The sequence below is a fragment of the Filicampus tigris genome, chromosome 3 (assembly GCF_054856515.1).
Source record: "Filicampus tigris isolate MCC_2025a chromosome 3, RoL_Ftig_1.0, whole genome shotgun sequence".
Classification (NCBI taxonomy): domain Eukaryota; kingdom Metazoa; phylum Chordata; class Actinopteri; order Syngnathiformes; family Syngnathidae; genus Filicampus; species Filicampus tigris.
Window position 1 is genome coordinate 12,238,308 of NC_141219.1, and position 18,195 is coordinate 12,256,502.

At 39.8% G+C, this 18,195-nt stretch overlaps 1 protein-coding gene and 1 long non-coding RNA gene across 4 annotated transcripts in view; one reads left to right on the forward strand and one right to left on the reverse strand.

Moving 5' to 3' along the window:
* LOC147149930 (uncharacterized) overlaps positions 1-18,195 on the forward strand; it is a 408,789-nt gene that overhangs the window by 154,643 nt on the left and 235,951 nt on the right. For both annotated transcript variants that reach the window (XR_015086294.1, XR_015086293.1), the window contains exon 3: positions 12,092-12,208. This is a non-coding gene — a long non-coding RNA (uncharacterized LOC147149930). The remainder of the gene's footprint in view (positions 1-12,091; positions 12,209-18,195) is intronic.
* Positions 1-18,195, reverse strand: part of mafa (MAF bZIP transcription factor a) — a 77,208-nt gene that overhangs the window by 56,544 nt on the left and 2,469 nt on the right. For both annotated transcript variants that reach the window (XR_015086292.1, XM_086026719.1), the window contains exon 2: positions 12,087-12,152. Coding sequence is in view for 1 of the 2 variants with exons in the window: in XM_086026719.1 (XP_085882845.1) it covers positions 12,125-12,152 (28 nt within the window). In the remaining variant the exon portion in view is untranslated. The remainder of the gene's footprint in view (positions 1-12,086; positions 12,153-18,195) is intronic.

Genomic DNA, 18,195 nt, shown 5'->3' on the forward strand with positions numbered 1-18,195 from the left:
AACTCACGCCAACAAGTAGCAGTTTGGTAGTTGATGAACAATTCTTCACAATGCCATAGATGGGCTAGCAAACAGCATTGGTGTCAGTTTTTTTTAACCCTTTACACAATGGATATTTTAACACAAACAGTGGAGCAACGCAAGTAGACAGATAATATTCATTCTTAAAGCTTTAAATTAGGAGTATTACTATTGCTTACTGACTCAGCTTTGAAACTCTTCTTTGTGTGTCGGTATCTTTGTATTATTTGTATTGACACCAGGAGCAGCACAATGTCTACTCAGCTGAATTAAAAAAAAAAAAAAAAACGTGTCAAAATGGTTAAATTCATTACATTGTATTTAATTGGCTGTTGTTTTTATAAAGTACAATACTATTCAGAGCTTTCTTTCCTATTAAATAACTTACACAATTTTTTAATTAGGCTGGAACAGCTTTATGGCATTTTCATATATCAATAGAACATAACATACAATACATAGTAATAATCCTGAGGTCCCCACACACACACATGTGCATGTCCTTCATTTTGACACTCCCCTTTCCGTTGTTTAGAAAGAAGTGATGATGGCGTCTACTTCTTTTTGAAATCACATTTTCTGTTTCTACCTATGTTGTGTAAACAGCACATCAGTGTTAAACAACAAAGCTTTACTGTAAATGACGAGGCAGAGAACCTCGGTATCTTTTCTACGTTATTGTGTGTGTGTGTTTGTGTGTGCGCACTTGCTTCATGAACCGTAGCGCTCGGGTCAGTTACATCTAATGTTGGGCTTAAAGCTGCTTTGAATGAGCCAGGATGTGCTCATCTTGTATGTAATCTTTCTTCTCGGTGAGTGTAGAGAGAAGAAGGGGTAAAAAAAAAAAAGGAAAAAAAAAAAATCCATAGTCTTTTCATCCTCCTGTGGCCACTGTGCCTGTGAGACGGCAGCCGTGGGAATGGAGAAGGATCCAGGCAGCCCTGCCTCTGACCTCCCTCTACTCCAACACAAGGGTGGAGATAAACAGGGCCATGAGGATCACTAACATCTTTCTCAAGCAGGCAAACAGTGACACCCGCACACACACACACGCGCACGCACCAACTGCACAGACATCTCATTAAAGCCATCGAAGGTGAGTGTTTGCAACTGCAGCGTGCCACAGGGAAGGAACTCTATTATGGTTACTATCAAGAGACATGGAAGGGAAATGAGAGTTTGTATATGTGCATCAAATCTTGGAATTGCATTTGTGTTTGATATCTATCTCATCATCACTCAAGGGATCAAGTCATGGCACCAGTATGAGTACTTATTGGCTAACACATTATGAAAGCATAGAGACCAAGTCATTTGTTAATTCCCTAGTTTACATCTGCCATGGACGTAATGTTTTTTAAAAAAATGTTCCACTTTTTTGGACATTTTTTGTATGATGTCTTTGCTATTGTTGTAAGGATATAATGTGGCAATCCACACAGTAAGACAACTCATCATACATACAATCTGCTGTATGCATGCAAGGGTCAGAAGCTTTGAAGTCAAGCAAAAGTTGCATCCAGAGCTCATCCCTATTACACACATCAGAGCAATTTGTATGCAGAATTGACCGCTTATAAATGCTCAGAACCTAGTTTGATGTATGTTTGTTTGGTAATAATTAGTGATGTCAAAATGAATGCAATTTTGTTGGATTAGTTTAGATGCAACTTTTGGATATCCTATGTTTGCTTGTCTTCATACAATTTTTACATTTTGCATTCGGAAGAAATTTGGGATATGAATGAGACTGTATCTACTTTTAAAAAACAATTCTGCCTTGATTTCTTTTGTAATTAAATATAATGCAAATCATGGCTAAAAAAATAACAGTTTTTGCTTCAGTTCAATGGACATTGTGCTGTTCATTTGAGTCTGTGTGGGACAATATAACACGTGTAGAGATACACACGAAGAAGAGTTTCACACTTAACTCAGTAAGCTGCAGTAATACTCATCCTTTTTTGGGCACATGATAAGAAAGAATATCATAGCTGTCCTGTGAAAAATACATGTCCATTTTTTTTTATTTTTACTTTAATGGGGTTTCCGCGCTACAGACATCCCATGAAAAAATAGACAAAATTGGACATACTGCACGTGTTTTTCACAGAACAGCGACAATATATGCCTTTGAGTATTGTTTTAAATGTCTACATGTGTTGTTCCACCATATGTATTCAAAAATCCCTTGCTTAATGGCTTTTAGTGCTCCAACACTGATAATATTCATTTGCTCATCTTTGGTGTTTTGCGTTGTTTGTTAGCATTAGGCTGAATGGACTACTGTCAGGCAATGCTATATGTGGTTGTTTTAAATGTAAAACATGTAATCATTTTACGTTTAGTTTGACAGTATACTTCAACTGGGAGTGACAATAATCAGGTCGGAGCCTCTTTTTGAAGAATTTTACACAATCTGCCAAACTGCTGCTTGTGATCAAGTGAGTTGAGTTGCATTCACTACCACCATACATCACTTGTATCACAACGTTTTGCTCACAAAACAAAGCAAAAAAAAGAAAAATGTCAGAAAGATGGTTTGCATCTCGAAAAACCTGTAAATCAGTCAGGTTACTTGAATCTCAAGGTCAACATTTGACCATGTTTCAAAAATATTGGTTCCACACCAGATAATGTAAATAGCAATGCACTGAATAAAGTGAGCCAGGTTTTTTTTCTTGCTTAAATTGTGCACTGTACCACTTCAGAGTCATTCAAACGAAAAACATGTTCTCAAGCCTTGACCTTTCTATTAGTAAAAAAACAAAACAAAAAAGTGTTTTACTATGTTTTGTCCAATGTCATTGATGTAATGCATGCAGCTGGGAGTTCATATTGAATGATGTACACTGTTTGTGTCTTTTTTTTTTCCTATTTGGTATCAATATGCAGTTGCTTCCGATAATGTCATCCTACACTGCTGTCCGCTACTCGCAACCAGAGACCATCAGCTGGGAACTCATTGCTCCCACCACCTTCCTTTTATCATGACCACATATGCACTGAGAAGAAGTTAAGACTGTTGCAGGGATGTTTGTTTGAACATACACATTTGTAACATACAAATGAAAGTGAGCAAAACAAGACAAGTCGATTTTTGTAAACACAATATTGTCCCCAAGTAAATATCAATGCCGCCCAAGAGAGGTCAAGGTGTAGATCGGTGTAGTGACGCTTCACAGAATAAACCTCATATTATACGGCAGTACATACATCCTCCTAACTTGTACGCCTCCTCGTTAGGCTTGTGAAGGCATATTCTCTTCACGCTGACACTGTCCAGACTGTACTGGTAAAACCTCAACGTGAACATTCCCTGTCTGGTTAACCAGAAGTATGAGAGAAATTGAGCGATACAAATATTTACTAGCCCCAGCCCTCCCTTGATTTCTACTCCTCCGACACAGCCCCGGCATTACGAGTTAACAATAAGAGCAACTCGGCCTTGTAAATACAATAGTTGTGTTGACACACGCAGAGCCTTGCAGCAGACTTGCAGGCTCCGCTGCACTACAAGCTCGCCTCTACTCCCTTTTTTCATTTCCTCATTCCCGGCCATCTACTCCACTTTTTGCTCCTCACTGCTCCTTTTCTTTTCTTTCCACACTTCTGCTTCTTCCACTTTTTTTTTTAGTCCTTTCCACGCCTCCCTCCTCTCCTCCCCTCTTCCCATTTTATTTTCTCTCCATTCCGTCTTCCTTGTCAGCCTCCGCTCATTTAATATTTATGTTATGTTCCTCTCTTCCAAAGAATTCTCTGTTTATTATTATGATTGTTTCATCTTGCCTAGGGAATAATAAACCATGATGATATGTATTAATATGTGTTCAAGACTCTGTATATTAACTGGGCACTCAACAGACCGCTTTTTCGTTTTTCTTTTCTAATATTTGAGGTTTGAGTACGTGGGCCAACTCTGCTTATTGAAATAAGCTTCAATGTTTTAATTAAATACATACAAAAAGTGCATCATTTTTTTCCCCCCATCAGAAAGAAAGATAACGCAATGTCTCTGAGGGAATTATTGTTTATTTGTAGCTCTATGACTAATACCTTACAACTGCACGGGTGACAATGTAGTTAAACATGCGTTTTATGTCATTTTTGGCTGCTGTTGCCATGTTTCCTTGCATCCCCTCACCCAATTTCCATCGTACATGTATACACTTATTAACTCACACCCCTCTGAATTGTTTCTTTCATTTGGTTTCAGTCTGATTCATTTGGTGGTTGATTTCATTTCTATTTAGTTTTGTTTTTTTTACTCCAGAAACAAGTGTAGTATGCAACAGCAGCAGCAAAATACTTTTTCATGTTGGATTTTTAGAAATAAAAAAAATATTGAAGCCTGTAGTGATTCAAGCGTGGCTCTGAACCCTCTAAATGCAGGCCTGGCATCTGCAGAGGGTGACTGACTGCGAATGCTGTTGCATGGCAGGATGAAGTGTGTTCATTTCCTTATTTATCGACTCGCTTGCTTTTCTCTGAGTGTTTGAAATTAATAACAGCCAGCAGAAATCAGACAGAGGGATGAAAATCAGCACTTTCCCTGCAGTGAAGCCATTCATCAAGCTAACGAGGGGGAGAATGGAAGTGGCGAAGGTGTGTGCGCGGGTGTGTGTCTGTGTGTGGCTGTGAGAGCGTGTTAGTGTGTGTGTAATGGAAGAGGAAGCATAGGCAAGCAGGTGCAATGTGGCGAGCACGGGTCAGAAGTGAGGTACACTTGATTTTGGGCTGAAAGGATTAAGTAGGAAGTTTGTTTTGGGGGAGGAACAGGGCATGTGGGCTGTATTGAGATGTTTGTCGTAGTTAAATGAATTTAGAAGGCGGGTTGAGAGGCATTGCTTTCAGTTCAGTTCAGTGCAGTTTGGGGAACAAATGTGTACATTTTTATGATCAAATCATTTATTTGGTTAGTCTAATGCTTTGCAAATGTATTTACCGGAGAGTGAACTGTGTTCACATTTTTTGCATTGCTTTGGTTCGTTACTCCTTTACAGTAAAGTTTACAGCCTTAAGATTGTTTCCAATTCCGTGACCACGCTATTAAACACATCATTGAATTGAATGGAAATGTCATTTGTCCATTCAAACCTCCCTAACAACCCCCCCAAAAAATGGTAATTTATTTGTAATAAGGAAAGTAGTCATAGTGCCAAAATTACTTGTGTGACTCTGTAAGATGAGTTATATTAATTTTAGTTTTCACAGAGGATAAAGTATTATGCATTGAAGTATCGTTATAGTGTCTGACTATATGTGTTGCTGTACCGTTTGTGTTCAAATAATTAAGTCGTTAATTACTGTATCCAAACATACTATATATTCCCATAAATGTGAGCATTAACCTAAAAGACTTTAAGGAAAAGCTATTTTTATTTTTTAAATACACAACATACATCATCATCATCCTTTTAATATTTAGTTTGACAGTAAACTCTAACTGTGAGTAAAATTAAACTTTGAAGCCTCTTTTTCGAGGGATGACTCACTATTTGCCAAACTGCTGCTTGTTGTGAAGTGAGTTGAGATGGGTGCTCATATATCACCTTTCAATCAAGTTAAGGCAAAAAATATATATCTGCCAAAGGCTCATACCTCTGGCTTAATTTTAGCAAATAGAACCATCCATCCATCCATCACAAGGGTCGCGGGCGTGCTGGAGCCTATCCCAGCTGTCTTCGGGCAGTAGGCAGGGGACACCCTTAATTGGTTGCCAGCCAATCGCAGGGCACACACAGACAAACATCCGCACTCACAATCACACCTAGGGGCGATTTAGAGAGTCCAATCAACTTACCATGCATGCTTTTGGAATGTGGGAGGAAACCGGAGTTCCCAGAGAAATCCCACGCAGGCACAGGGAGAATATGCAAAGGTTAAAGGGATCGAACCCACAACCACTGAACTGTGTGGCGGACGTGCTAACCAGTCGTCCACCGTGCCGCCCAAATAGAACCACTGTTTTCTAATTAAAACTTTTTCAAAAGTGGTGGTGCTTCTTTTTTAATGCTATGAAAACAAGATCTTGGGATCTTCTCCAGTAGGAACCAACCAAATCAGGCCAATGCAGACACAATGTCCCCAACTGCACCATTTTACTCCCCTCCCCTTCACTGATGGGTGATGATGCCCTCTCCCCAAAGTCCCTGGCTGCTCCGCCTCCCTGACAGTCCACCAGAGACCCAACAGTATCTCAAACCCAGAGTCGGCTGACTAAGCACATACTGCCGAGCCTCTCCCGTCTGAGCGAGCGAGGCGCTCGTCGCTGAGAACTCAGGGAAATAATTAGCAGAGTGGAGCGCTGCCCAAGCACGCTACACTAAATCTAGCACCACTTCACATACAAATGAAGCCCCGCGTCACCCCTTTTGGCTCCTTTCAAACTCAAACTGATACGTGTGCCTGATACGTGGTAGTGACGCAAACTGTTCACGTCTCACTGTACACGGTTGTCTTTATTTTTAACTTTCAAGTGTCTTCTGGTCATCAGCCCTAAACATAGTGAACTCCTCCTGAGAAGTGTCCAGTTTCTCCCTCCCACCTAGAGAAGGAGGTGGAGAGGCAAGGGATCACACCCAGTCCTGGATTAATCATCCAGAAGGTTGTTTATTTATTTTTGCGTGCCCCCTTTCTGTCTCTCTCAGGCCTCTGCACCTTCGTCTGTCTCATTAATTTTCCCCTCCACACGAGAGGTCAATCTGGATCGATGTCACCTGCCCTCCATTGCGGAGAGCAACATCCTGGGACCCAGAAATAGACCTTGCTGTGATAGAAGAGCCTGTCTGTAACTACATGCAGCCCTTAGCATGTGTGACTGACATGAACCAACTGTTATGGTGGGCAAAACACTCACGTAAGGACACGAATGATAGTTTTGAAAAGGGAAACCGGATCATTTTGTCGTAATGTGACACCCAGGAACCAGCAGGCAGGTGCATTTGATTGAAACCTGGGCCAGCCATCCACACAAAGGGCCGAGGGTTGGCCATTTTTCATCGACCAGTGGTCTGAGTGGTGTGCTTTTCCAGCCGATTGGGCCTGATGATTTGGCAACTGAGGTCTAATTGGCTGGTCAGCTTCGGTAAACCAGTTTGTGAGAAAGCAAAAACGGCAGCAAATACATTTTGGTCAGAGAAAAAGATTGATATAGAGCCATTTGCTCTGTAAGAATGTCTGCCAATCTTGTGAGTCATCAGCATACCTGGCAAGTCTTCATCAAAATATGTAAAAGTAAAAAGAAGAAAAATGGAATGTCCACCACATCGTCAACCTTAGTCCAAAGACTTAGGGCCCCATTTTCATGCCCAGAGCAGGTCTAGCACTAAGTGCAGTCTAATTGTGTCCATGAGTTCTTTCTTTTGGTACTTTTGTAGACAGGTGCAGTTAGAAATGTTTGCGCCGTTGTGGGAGTGAACACAGCCGACTTGATTCCCGGCTAATCGAAGTGGCTCATCTCATTCCCTTTAAATTCAGCGCGGCAGCATGAAATAGCGCGGTCTGCCAAATTCCCAAACACAGTAACCTAGAATTACCCCTGCACGGAAATTAAAAGGTGCCAGTTTTTACGCCAAGCGCACACGCTCCTTTCTATGAAAATAGGGCCCATAGTCTAAAGGTGACTCACTTCTCTTTACATTATTCGTTACTTTACAACTTAAGTTATCAGTAAATCCAGAAATGATTGTTTTTAAGTTTCATCTTACAGCATTTTTCTTCCACTTTTTAATTTACACTTGTATGACAGTAAAGAATGCTAAAACGCATGATGCATGAATTCAACTCGCCTTCCTCTTCCTAAGCATTTGTCATGTCATCTAATGTTAAGTATTTTACGTATTTTTTTTGTAAGTTTGATTTTATTTAGTTTGATAATACAGCGATTTACTTCACTTTACACTTGTTTGTCTGTTAAAAAAGTTAAAGGTTAAAATGTTATTGTCAAAATCCTAAACAGCTCAACAGTTTTTTAATTGTAACAGTTTGACCCAGGACAATTATATTGTTTTGGATGGCATTTTTTTTTTCTGTGGTTAGTTTTATGGAACTGATTCAGTGTTCCATCTGTAGCTTAATTAGACCAAACAACATTTGGACTGTGTGATTTTATTTTGTCAGGACATGAGACGGGGCCCGGTTTACAATCTTTTCTCTCATTTGTTCAAACATAGTTTTGATGGGCACCTCAGCCTTTTCCATACCAAATTCATAAAGTATGTCAAAGAATGCTTCTTTGTACACTAGGAAAGGCCTTCACATGGAGGTTGGAAGCACACACTTGTCCAAAAGCTTCTGAAGGAGGCAAGAGTTTGTATATCGATTGATTTAATATTTGCAAAGAGTAAGTGGTGCGTCTCGGTCATGTATTTACCAGTTGATGTCTGCTGGCTTTTGTGGTGTGTTGAAGTGCAACACAGATGATGTGAGGTGAAGCAGCAATTGGACCCCTGCAGCTATTTCGTTAACGTCCATTCGGCTTGAGCTTGCCCCTTACAAAATGCTTATGTGATCACACTCCAGCCTGCTGGAATCTATATTTGCACACATTCATCTCACCTTTTTTTTCACCCACTGATACATATACATATATATATATATATATATATACATGCACACACCTGGTGTTTTATCTGTGTCAGCATATCCTGGGTCCCTAGCTCTCCTGGGACTCTGAACTCTAGCATTTCTTTGTCTACTGTGTCTACTTGCATAACAAATATTGGCCAGTTGGTGAGGTTATCTGAGGTGATCGCCTCAAAATCGAACTGACTCACAGTCCTGCGTGGCTTAGAGTTGCGGTGATTTTGGTGACATATATGCGATCCTGGCCAGAGTCAGACACACGTTGCGCGGGCACCAAGGACACCAAGACCTGCCTCTCCATCTCCATCACTCTGCTTGTCCCCCTGGAGCTACGTGGTCAGACTGCTCATAGGCCCTCCCCTATCCTCATATACTTGGATTTCCATAAAACATAGATGCACCTCCTGAATGGTTTAGAGCACGAAGAACAGACCACACCGTACGCTGCGCTCCGCTGTAAGAGCGCCGCATCGGCAATGAGCGCCGCCAGAGCCAGGGAGCAGAGATTTACGAGGCCGCCTTAGATAGACATCCTCATAGTTTTCCACTTTAATTTGTTTAACATCCGTTCCTTTGGCATTGTTTATACTCCCTACCACTCATCTGCGAGCACAGGGCGCCTAATTCACAGTGATGACGTGCGGAAGGGGGGGCATCACTTAAAACACTTCATCTGTGCAAGATGTGTCCTTGTCTCTTTTGATGGCTTTTGTCCTACCTCCCTTTCGAAGTCAAGTAGAGCTGGAGAAAGGCCAGCTACCCATCATACAACACACGGCCCACTTAGACACAATCAAGTAAATAACCCTGCATATAACATACAACACATCCATATGTAAAGCCAGTACCGCAAAGCTTCTTCCACCCTTTATGTGGTATGAGCAGGCGCGTCCTGAAGGTTTGATTTTAAACAAGCCTATAACTTTATTTCGGTGAGATAAATTTGGGTTTTGAATTCTTATGCCTGTGTGAATTGATCTCAGGAAGTCACACCAACCCAGTAGTTGCTATTTTGCGGTGACATTTTAATCAGTGACATTTTAATGACTGAATGTTGCATCATACCAGTGCTTATTTGTATACGTACGAATGGCAGTGAAGCATAAATCTTTAGTTTAAGATAGGTATTTTACTTTAACCACCAGGATCCCCTACCGAAACCAAGTGTGTTCTTCCAAGCATCCATCCATTTCCTTGTCCTCTCAGACCTGCAAGCGGCCAAACTCTCTTCATCTGCCATTGTAATGGCATGAGGCAAGCAATGAAGTAATTAATACATAGGCCTTGCTAAACTGTGTAGCTGGGCTTCATTGACTGCTTAAAGCGGAAGTCAACCCAAACATATTTTTTCCAGAATATGTTCTATGCAGGACCAGTTGGAATACGGCATTCTGATTAATATTTTGTTTGCGGAATATGAGTTGAGCAGCAAAATGCGCCCATTTTTAGCCATCTCAGGGGGCGGCCATTTTGTCACTCTGTCGACTGAAAATGACATCGAAGTTGCTCAGGGCTCAGATAACGACCAATCACGACTCACCTGTTTCCTGAAGCTGAGCCATGATTTGTCGTTGTCTAAGCCCTGAGCAACTTCAATGTCATCTTCAGTCCACAGAAGTGACAAAATGGCTACCTGCTGAGCTAGCTAAACACGGGTGGATTTCTCATATTCCACAAACGCAATATTAAACAGAATGCTGTGTTTAGACTATAGTGGACCTGCATAGAACATATTCTAGAATTAAAACAAATATTTGGGTTGACTTCATCTTTGACAGTTGATTTTTAATGCTCAATAGCCTGCTAAATATTCCCATACACATGCAAACATTTCCATATTTTGTTCTCAAATGTAGCAGGGTATCACACGGCGCATTTACTTCTTCCAAATACATATAGCCGTGAGACGCGTATGTGTGTGTGGGACGTGACGCAAATCTGGAAATACTCATTTGCTACTCAAACACCACTGGTACAAGTACAGCCCTCGTGCTTATTCTTTTTTTTTTTTGTCTTTTTAATTATTGAGATAGCCATACTTTTTGCATTCCGCCATAATAGCCACATCATAGACCAGAATCCTGTGCGGGCAGTTACTGCCAGCGGCAGCCAATATTGATCCAGATTCGCCTTTCAATGACACTACGTCATGCCTCCGCTTCCTGCAGACTAAGAAGGAACAACTCTGCATGTGTTAGCTGCCAAGGCGTCTCGGAGAGATTGGTCCCACAAGCTTATTAAAAGCTTGCTAGATCAAATACAACCAGTGTTACCAAAACGTGTTTCGATGCAATTTTTTCTTCAAATACCATATTTATTGGTTGATCTGATAAACCAAGGTCCCCTTTTAAGTGTGAATCACGAGGACAATCCACCCGTGGCGGCTTTGCACAAGCACAATTGTGTTCACAGGGATGAAGGTCTCCAGCTCTGGCTGCAGCTAGGAGGCAGTCTCAGGAATCTCCAAAAGTCTCCACTGAATTGAGATTCGATTTTAATTTTCAAAAAACAATATGGGTAATGGCAATTGACCAATTCATTCATTTAACCTTTAGGAGCCTCAGTAGGTTGTGGAAGATCCATACACAGCCACAACAGCCTGACACTTCCCCCTCACACTGGTCACACACTGCTGTGGAATGGCAATCTCATTATTCAGCCACCATTTCTCGTCAAGTCAACGTCATCGTTAAGTCAACCAAAATTTAAATTCACATTTAAAGTCTCCACTCAATACAATTCAAATGTGATCAATTGGTTTTGTCCGTCCTTGACTTAGTGTCCATGTATAAACCAAAACAAGCTCATTACAACAAAAAAAAACTAGAGGAGTACTGCAAGGGCACACACCACATACGGTTCTGAAGACATTTTTTAGACCACCTGACAAAAATGAGAACAGACCAACCAGCATCACAATGTGCATTCATGTTAACACTCTCAATTTAACTTCAACACTCTTACCATTTGGAGCAGAAGTGGTGAGTTTCGACGTGAATTCAACTCTTTCCTACAAAATTCTTTTAAAAAAACTTGAATAATGTCTTTTAATTTTTTTGTATGACAATATATTTTAAATGTATGGATGACAATAATATTTTAGTATTTAAAATATTTTGGTTCCTAAAAATATTCTGGGTCCTAAAAATTTTACCTCTTCCTACAAAATATATTGTTTGTTTCCTTCCACCTAGAGTGCATTCATGTGCTTATTAAATCTTCCTAAATTCTCATGGAACGGACTCAATAATATTCTCAACATGGATGGAATTTAAGTACGCACAGACACTCTGTGCGTTAGGTTAAAAATACTCAAGCAACAGTTTTGCAAGGGTTGAATATTACTGAGCATGGCAAAGATATCCCGGATTGTCAGGAAACTTTTGTTGACTTTTTAAGGACTCTACACTCTGTTTGTATAGAAGAAAAAGAACCAAAAAAGCTGACTGAAAGACGTTTTTTTTTTTTTTTTTTTTTACCTCAGGGAACCAAGGGCGCAGAGGAATGGGGCTTGAAATCACAGATGGAGGAATTTTCTGGATGACCTAGAGAGGCAGATAAGATTGGAGAAAAACACAGGAGAGGATAAATGACTATCAAGGTAAATACACACTGTGCCATTTGCTCTCATTCTTCTGTTTCCTCCAGCATGTGTCATTCTTTGCCACCTTGTCAAAAACACACAAATAAATGCACCACACAATCACAAAGAAACAAATAGTTCCACTCCGAGCAAGATTCTCTCTCGCCTTGTCTGTCTGCTTGAATACAGTACATGGATCACGGTAAGTGTTTGATGCAGAGGGAAATGTAAAAATTTGCATGCAAATAGACTTTATAGGCAGAGCCTCATGCATCAAAACACTGTAACCACCAGAGACAAAATATCTGAGCTTGCAGTGTGTCGCTGCACAGAGAAGACAAAATACTTTTTTCACCTGCTCAGCTCATTACATTACACAATTAATTGTTCAAAAAGGAGCTCAATTCATCACACAGAGAAATGAACTGTGGTGCTTGGCATTTCTGGCCTTTGCCGTTGACACTTCGTTAGAGACACTTTCATTTTCAAGTAGTAGAGAAGGTGTGGTGCAGTTACTCCGTGGCTCAATAAATGTGGTGTGGAAATGTTAGCTTAGATCGCCGCTCCTTGTGCTGGGATGCCAAACAGGCGAGGTGAGGAAGATAGAATACTCTAAAAGACAAATAAATTCATTGCATTTTCAAATAAGTGTAAATCACTTTTACAAAGTGTGTACAAACAAATTAACCATCTTAATTTTGTCTTTGCTTTGAAAATATTTATTAATAGACATTTTCATTAGAATCTGAATATTTGTTCTGGAACAAATATGGGATTGCTACAAGTGTGATTTTCTTTTTTTTTTTCTCGCCACATTTTTAGTATGTGCAAAGGGGTTGCTGAGGGATGATGTTGCATTTATTTAAAAGTCACTGTCTCTTGGTCTGTGTCCATTTACAGACATATAGAATTACCACAGCAGGTCCAGAGCACCTCATTACCAACATAACCTGCAGCCAGTCTCTTTCAAGGACAACTCTCTAATGACACCACACATATCCGCTTAATGTCTATTTGAAGCACACAGTCACTTCCCTCTTCAAAAAAACAAAAAAGGAGCAGGGATTTATAGAAATAGCAAAAGCATTCTCGGATTGAATAAGCACCTTAATGGCTCCCTGATGTCAGTTTAATTCTGAAGGAGTTTAGTGTTTCCACACTATCTCACTCATATAGAATGACAGGAGACCGGATTTTCATTATCTTCATCTGCTGGAAATCTGTAAATACCATCCTCAGATGTAAAAGGCATTTGAGACACTGTGAAAAATCTAAAATGGTATCAAACAGGTTTACCTCATGTTACAATCTGTATTTATTATATATATGTAATAACAATTCAAGTGGTTATATGAAGTCTACACACCCTTGTTCAAATGACTTGGTTTTTTGTGGTACAAAAAATGAGACCAAGATAAATCATTTGAAAACTTTTTCTGTCATTAATGTGACCTATGACCTGTACAACATATACAAGTATTTTTGAGAGGTGACGTAAAAGAAAAAAAAACCAAAAAACACTGAGATAATAAACTCATGTTAAATGTGAGTCCGCACACACCTGCCACTACAGTACCTCTGATTAACCTCCAGGAAGGCTGAGATGTTCTAGTATGCTTTTCCTGGCATTTTGTGTAGCCACATCTTACACAAAAGTCATCGTTCGCAGAGAGCATCCACAGCATCATAGGGATCTCATTGTTCAATGAATATTGTCGGGAGTAGGGTACAAAAGAATTTCTAAGGCATTAAGTATAGCATGGACCACAGTGAAAACAATCATCATCAAGTGTATAAAATATGGCACACGTGACATGACCCACAACTGGACAGTCCTCTGAAATTGATGAAAAGATGAGAAGAAAACTGCTCAGAGAGGCTGCCAAGAGCACATCAGCAACATTGAAGGAGCTACAGCAATTTCTGGCAAGCACTGGTCGTTTAGGACACATGACAGCATTCGTCCGCCGTCTTTATACATCTGAGGGTGGCAGGACGGAAGTTTTATCTTATAAAGAAAAACATCCCAGCTACAATTTGCAAAAACACAATCGAAATATCTCAAACACGTTTTGTAAAATGTGTTATGGTCCGATAAAGGTCCGAAACCAAAGTTGAACTTTTTAGTTATAGTTCCAAAAGGTAGGTTCGGTGCCAACACAACACTGCTCATCATTAAACGAACACCACACCAACATGGAAGCATGGGGGAGCATCAGCTTTGAATCTGTTTTCTTCAGCTGGAACTGGGGATGTAAACGACATGGATGGATTCATGAAGAGTGCAAAATAAAAGTCAGCATTAGCACAAAACCTTCAGGCTTCTTCAACAAAGCAAAAACTGCCAGGAAAAAAAGCCTACTAGAACATCTTTACTTTATTTGCGGTTAGTCAGAGGCACTCTAAATATTTGCAGGTGTATATCGACTCACATTTAACTTAGAATGTGATTGGTGAGTTCAAATGTGATCCACATTCCTCGTGATACTCTAAGCGGGTGTGCAAACTTGTGCAACCACATTCCCTCAGTAATTTTTTACTCCTCCCTTAAAAATACTGTGCACATTTTTAATTGAGTTGTACAGGTTATAGGTCACATTAACGGTTCAAGTTTTTTAAAATGAATTATCTTCAGTTTTCAGTCACTTTTCACAAAATGCTGGCATTTGAGCAAGGGTGCGTAGACTTTTGATATCCACTGTATATGTAATGATGTCATTTTATTCATAAACAATTTGTTTTTAGTTTCAAGAAGACAATGGCAAAACCGAAAATGGGTTAAATTATTTGGAATTGACTGAGTTGTGTTGTATGTCGGATGTGCTCGTCCATCTCATTTGGTGCGTTGTGGGCAGAGGAAATGAGTGCGGACTCCCCGGGGTAGAGATTACTCTAATGACTTTGAAAGCAGCCTTGTGCGCTGTCCCTTTTGACCTCTACTCATCCTCGACTCTAGAAGATGACAAGGTGATAGTGTGCATGCACACGGGAATGGGTAGACAAATGTTCATGTGTTAACACCTACTGTACAATCATGTACATGCACGTTTAACAAAAAAAACATGAACACACACACACACAAGCAGCAACATATAAGATCCGTCCCCAGCTACTCTCGTTTCTTCTGAAGCTTTTAAAGACTTTATACCCGCGAGTTGACTGCAAGCCACAATATCATGCCACAGATTTAACTCTTTATGGGTATGAATGGTGCTTATGTGAAGATCAGTCTTTAAAACTCGTTCACTTCCAAAAACGTTTTTATGTCTTATCACAGTCCAGACATTCAATCCCGGGAACTTAATTATATATTTTTTTCTTTCTTTTTTTTTTTTTTTTTTTTAAACATTGGGGTAAAAGAGGTTCTGAAAATGTCTGGCAGTGAATGAGTTAAAAACCTAAATGCCACAACGACACGAGGAACATTGGGCAGAACAACACATGTCTACTTAATGTTTGAGAGTGTGTTTTCTGTTCCAAAAAAGCATGCAAGTACTGTATGTTGTTAGTTTAGCTCAAATCGATGTGTGCCAACAAGGAAACAATCAAAATGAGCATTCAAAAAGAGTTGAAAGAGGACATCTTAACCAGAAACCATATGCTAATTTTTTACATGCCACTAAAAACCCACAACACTTGGCTGTAAAATAGCCCAACTATTTGAAAGATTCCCTTTGAGTTTGCGACTACAATCTCTGAATGGGAACAAAAGCAAACAAGTACCCATGCATTCTCAAGCTTTTCAATAACCGAATATGAAAACAGCAGTATTCCGTCTCTGATCAAATAGATGTAATTAGATACAGTGAGGAAGAAGGAGAGCGGCTTGGCCGTGACTTGCCTAGCATGTGCACGCATGCAAAAACCCGACAGCGGCACAGCTGCACGGAGCTACGCTCTCGATTTATCATCCCTACATCGCAGGAGCTAGTGGGCCACATGACTATTAATCATCAGCAAAACCATTTAATTCAGCACAAGCCCAACTATTGTCTCAGTCTCTCCCCTCTGTCGGCTGCGCAAAACAGCATACACCTCTGAGGAAATCACTGGAATAAAAGCAGACAGGCGAGTGTTGGTTAGCAACAAAAAAATGACCCAATGTGTTGCACATTACAACGTGTGATGGGTTTGTATTATAAAATGGGGACTAACGGTGCCTCATTGGCAGCTTTGTACAGGCACATATGCTGGTTTTCATGAAAAAGTGCATGACCCAAAGTGGTCACAAAGTTTGCACAATTATGTTAAAAATTAAGGCTCACTGTCTGTTGGATTGTCCAACTAATTGTCCCGAAACAATGGAGAAAAAAACATTGCCCATGAAACATTCTTTTTTTCCACACTTGCAAAAGTTTCTTGCTTTTGAGAAGAAGTCCTTGCTGGGAAAAAAAAAAGTTGTGACTTTTATGGGACAAAATATTTTTCCCAAAAATCTAAAAGAGATGTCCAAAAGCGACCACATTACAGGAATGAGTTTCTTCTGCTGGCTGGTATTGGCGCCTCTTGCAGCTCCCCCTCACATGACAAGACCGTCCCCTCCCTGCAGCCTACCCTCCCCGAGCTCGGACTCTGCCCCGAGCCAACATTCAAGCCCTCTGACAAACAGGATGAAGTGGGGTGGAATTGAAAGATCCTCAAATAACAAAGTGTGAGCACACACACATTGTCCCAAAAATCTGACAACAGATCAAGCAGCACGCAATATGACATGAGAGGGAATAAGGGACATGCACATATCACATGTTTCGCTTAAACACATTACATGTACACACACACACACACACACACCCTCATTGACGGGAACATGCAATTAAAAGAATGTACACACCCGATTTGAGAAAAATAAATATTTCCAAATATAAAAAATATACTTACAAGTACAATTATATTTTTCCTCAGTTTCATTTTGATTGATGGACCCTTCACATTGTTATGATTCTAATTCCAAATGGTTGAAAGCGTTTTTCCGAGTTAATGTAGAATAGGAAACGTCCGTATCAAACTGTCGAGACTGTATCGTTAAACAAACATAAAAGCCACACCGCATGAATTAATCAATGTGGTATGTGATTCTGTTGTAGGTGTATTGAAATGTTTAAATGCAGGAAATCCCTGCTTCTAATAATTTCAACATGCTGTCTGTTCCCTATTATTTTTGCTTAATCATTAGGGGTAAATACCAGCTGGTAAAGCCATATTCTTGGGTGGTCTATAGGAAAACAATACATGAAGAAAATAATTGTCTTTTTCGTGTTGCAAAACTTTTCATGATGGATTTCTCAGCTTTTTTTATTTTTTGGGGGATCACAGTGAAAATTCCGAGGACCAGTTAAAAAAAAAAAGTGAGAAACGTATTGAAGGCAATTATACATTTATTGCATATCATTTAATTGTATGAAATGACAAAACGAGCACATATGAACATCACATATGGTTAGTGAGTGAAATCATTTTGCACAGCAAAATATATATATATTTATATGTATGGATGTATGCATGATGTAAGATTAATTAACATATTTTCAAAAGGAGCGCCCTTTTATTCTTTGTTTTATTTATACTTGCAGGGTATGAATCCCTGACTATCTAACAATGTCCAGACATTATCAATTATAATAATTATTTCTTTGCAAATATTGAGTTTGTTGAATTCAACACATGTTCTTTCATGAAGTGATACTGAAACTGTTGCATGTCACAAATACCTAATATGGGCCAAATAACTGTGGAAAACAGTTGTTCTTATCTCCCTACATCGTGATGACAGGCCAGAGTGTTTAGTGCACTGCACTCACAATACTTCAGCTTCTTCACAAAACTCCTTTAAAAGCTCAAAATCTGAACAGTTTAGCTTTTTGAAAGTAGTGCCAAAGGGAGACCTCACGTATATGCTGAAAATGTATTGTACAATCCTGCTCACTAACTCCACCAGAGTCCAAATGCTTTTGCTTGTGAGCTGTATTAGTCATCTATGTGATTCAAACAGTGGCATTTGTTTTTGT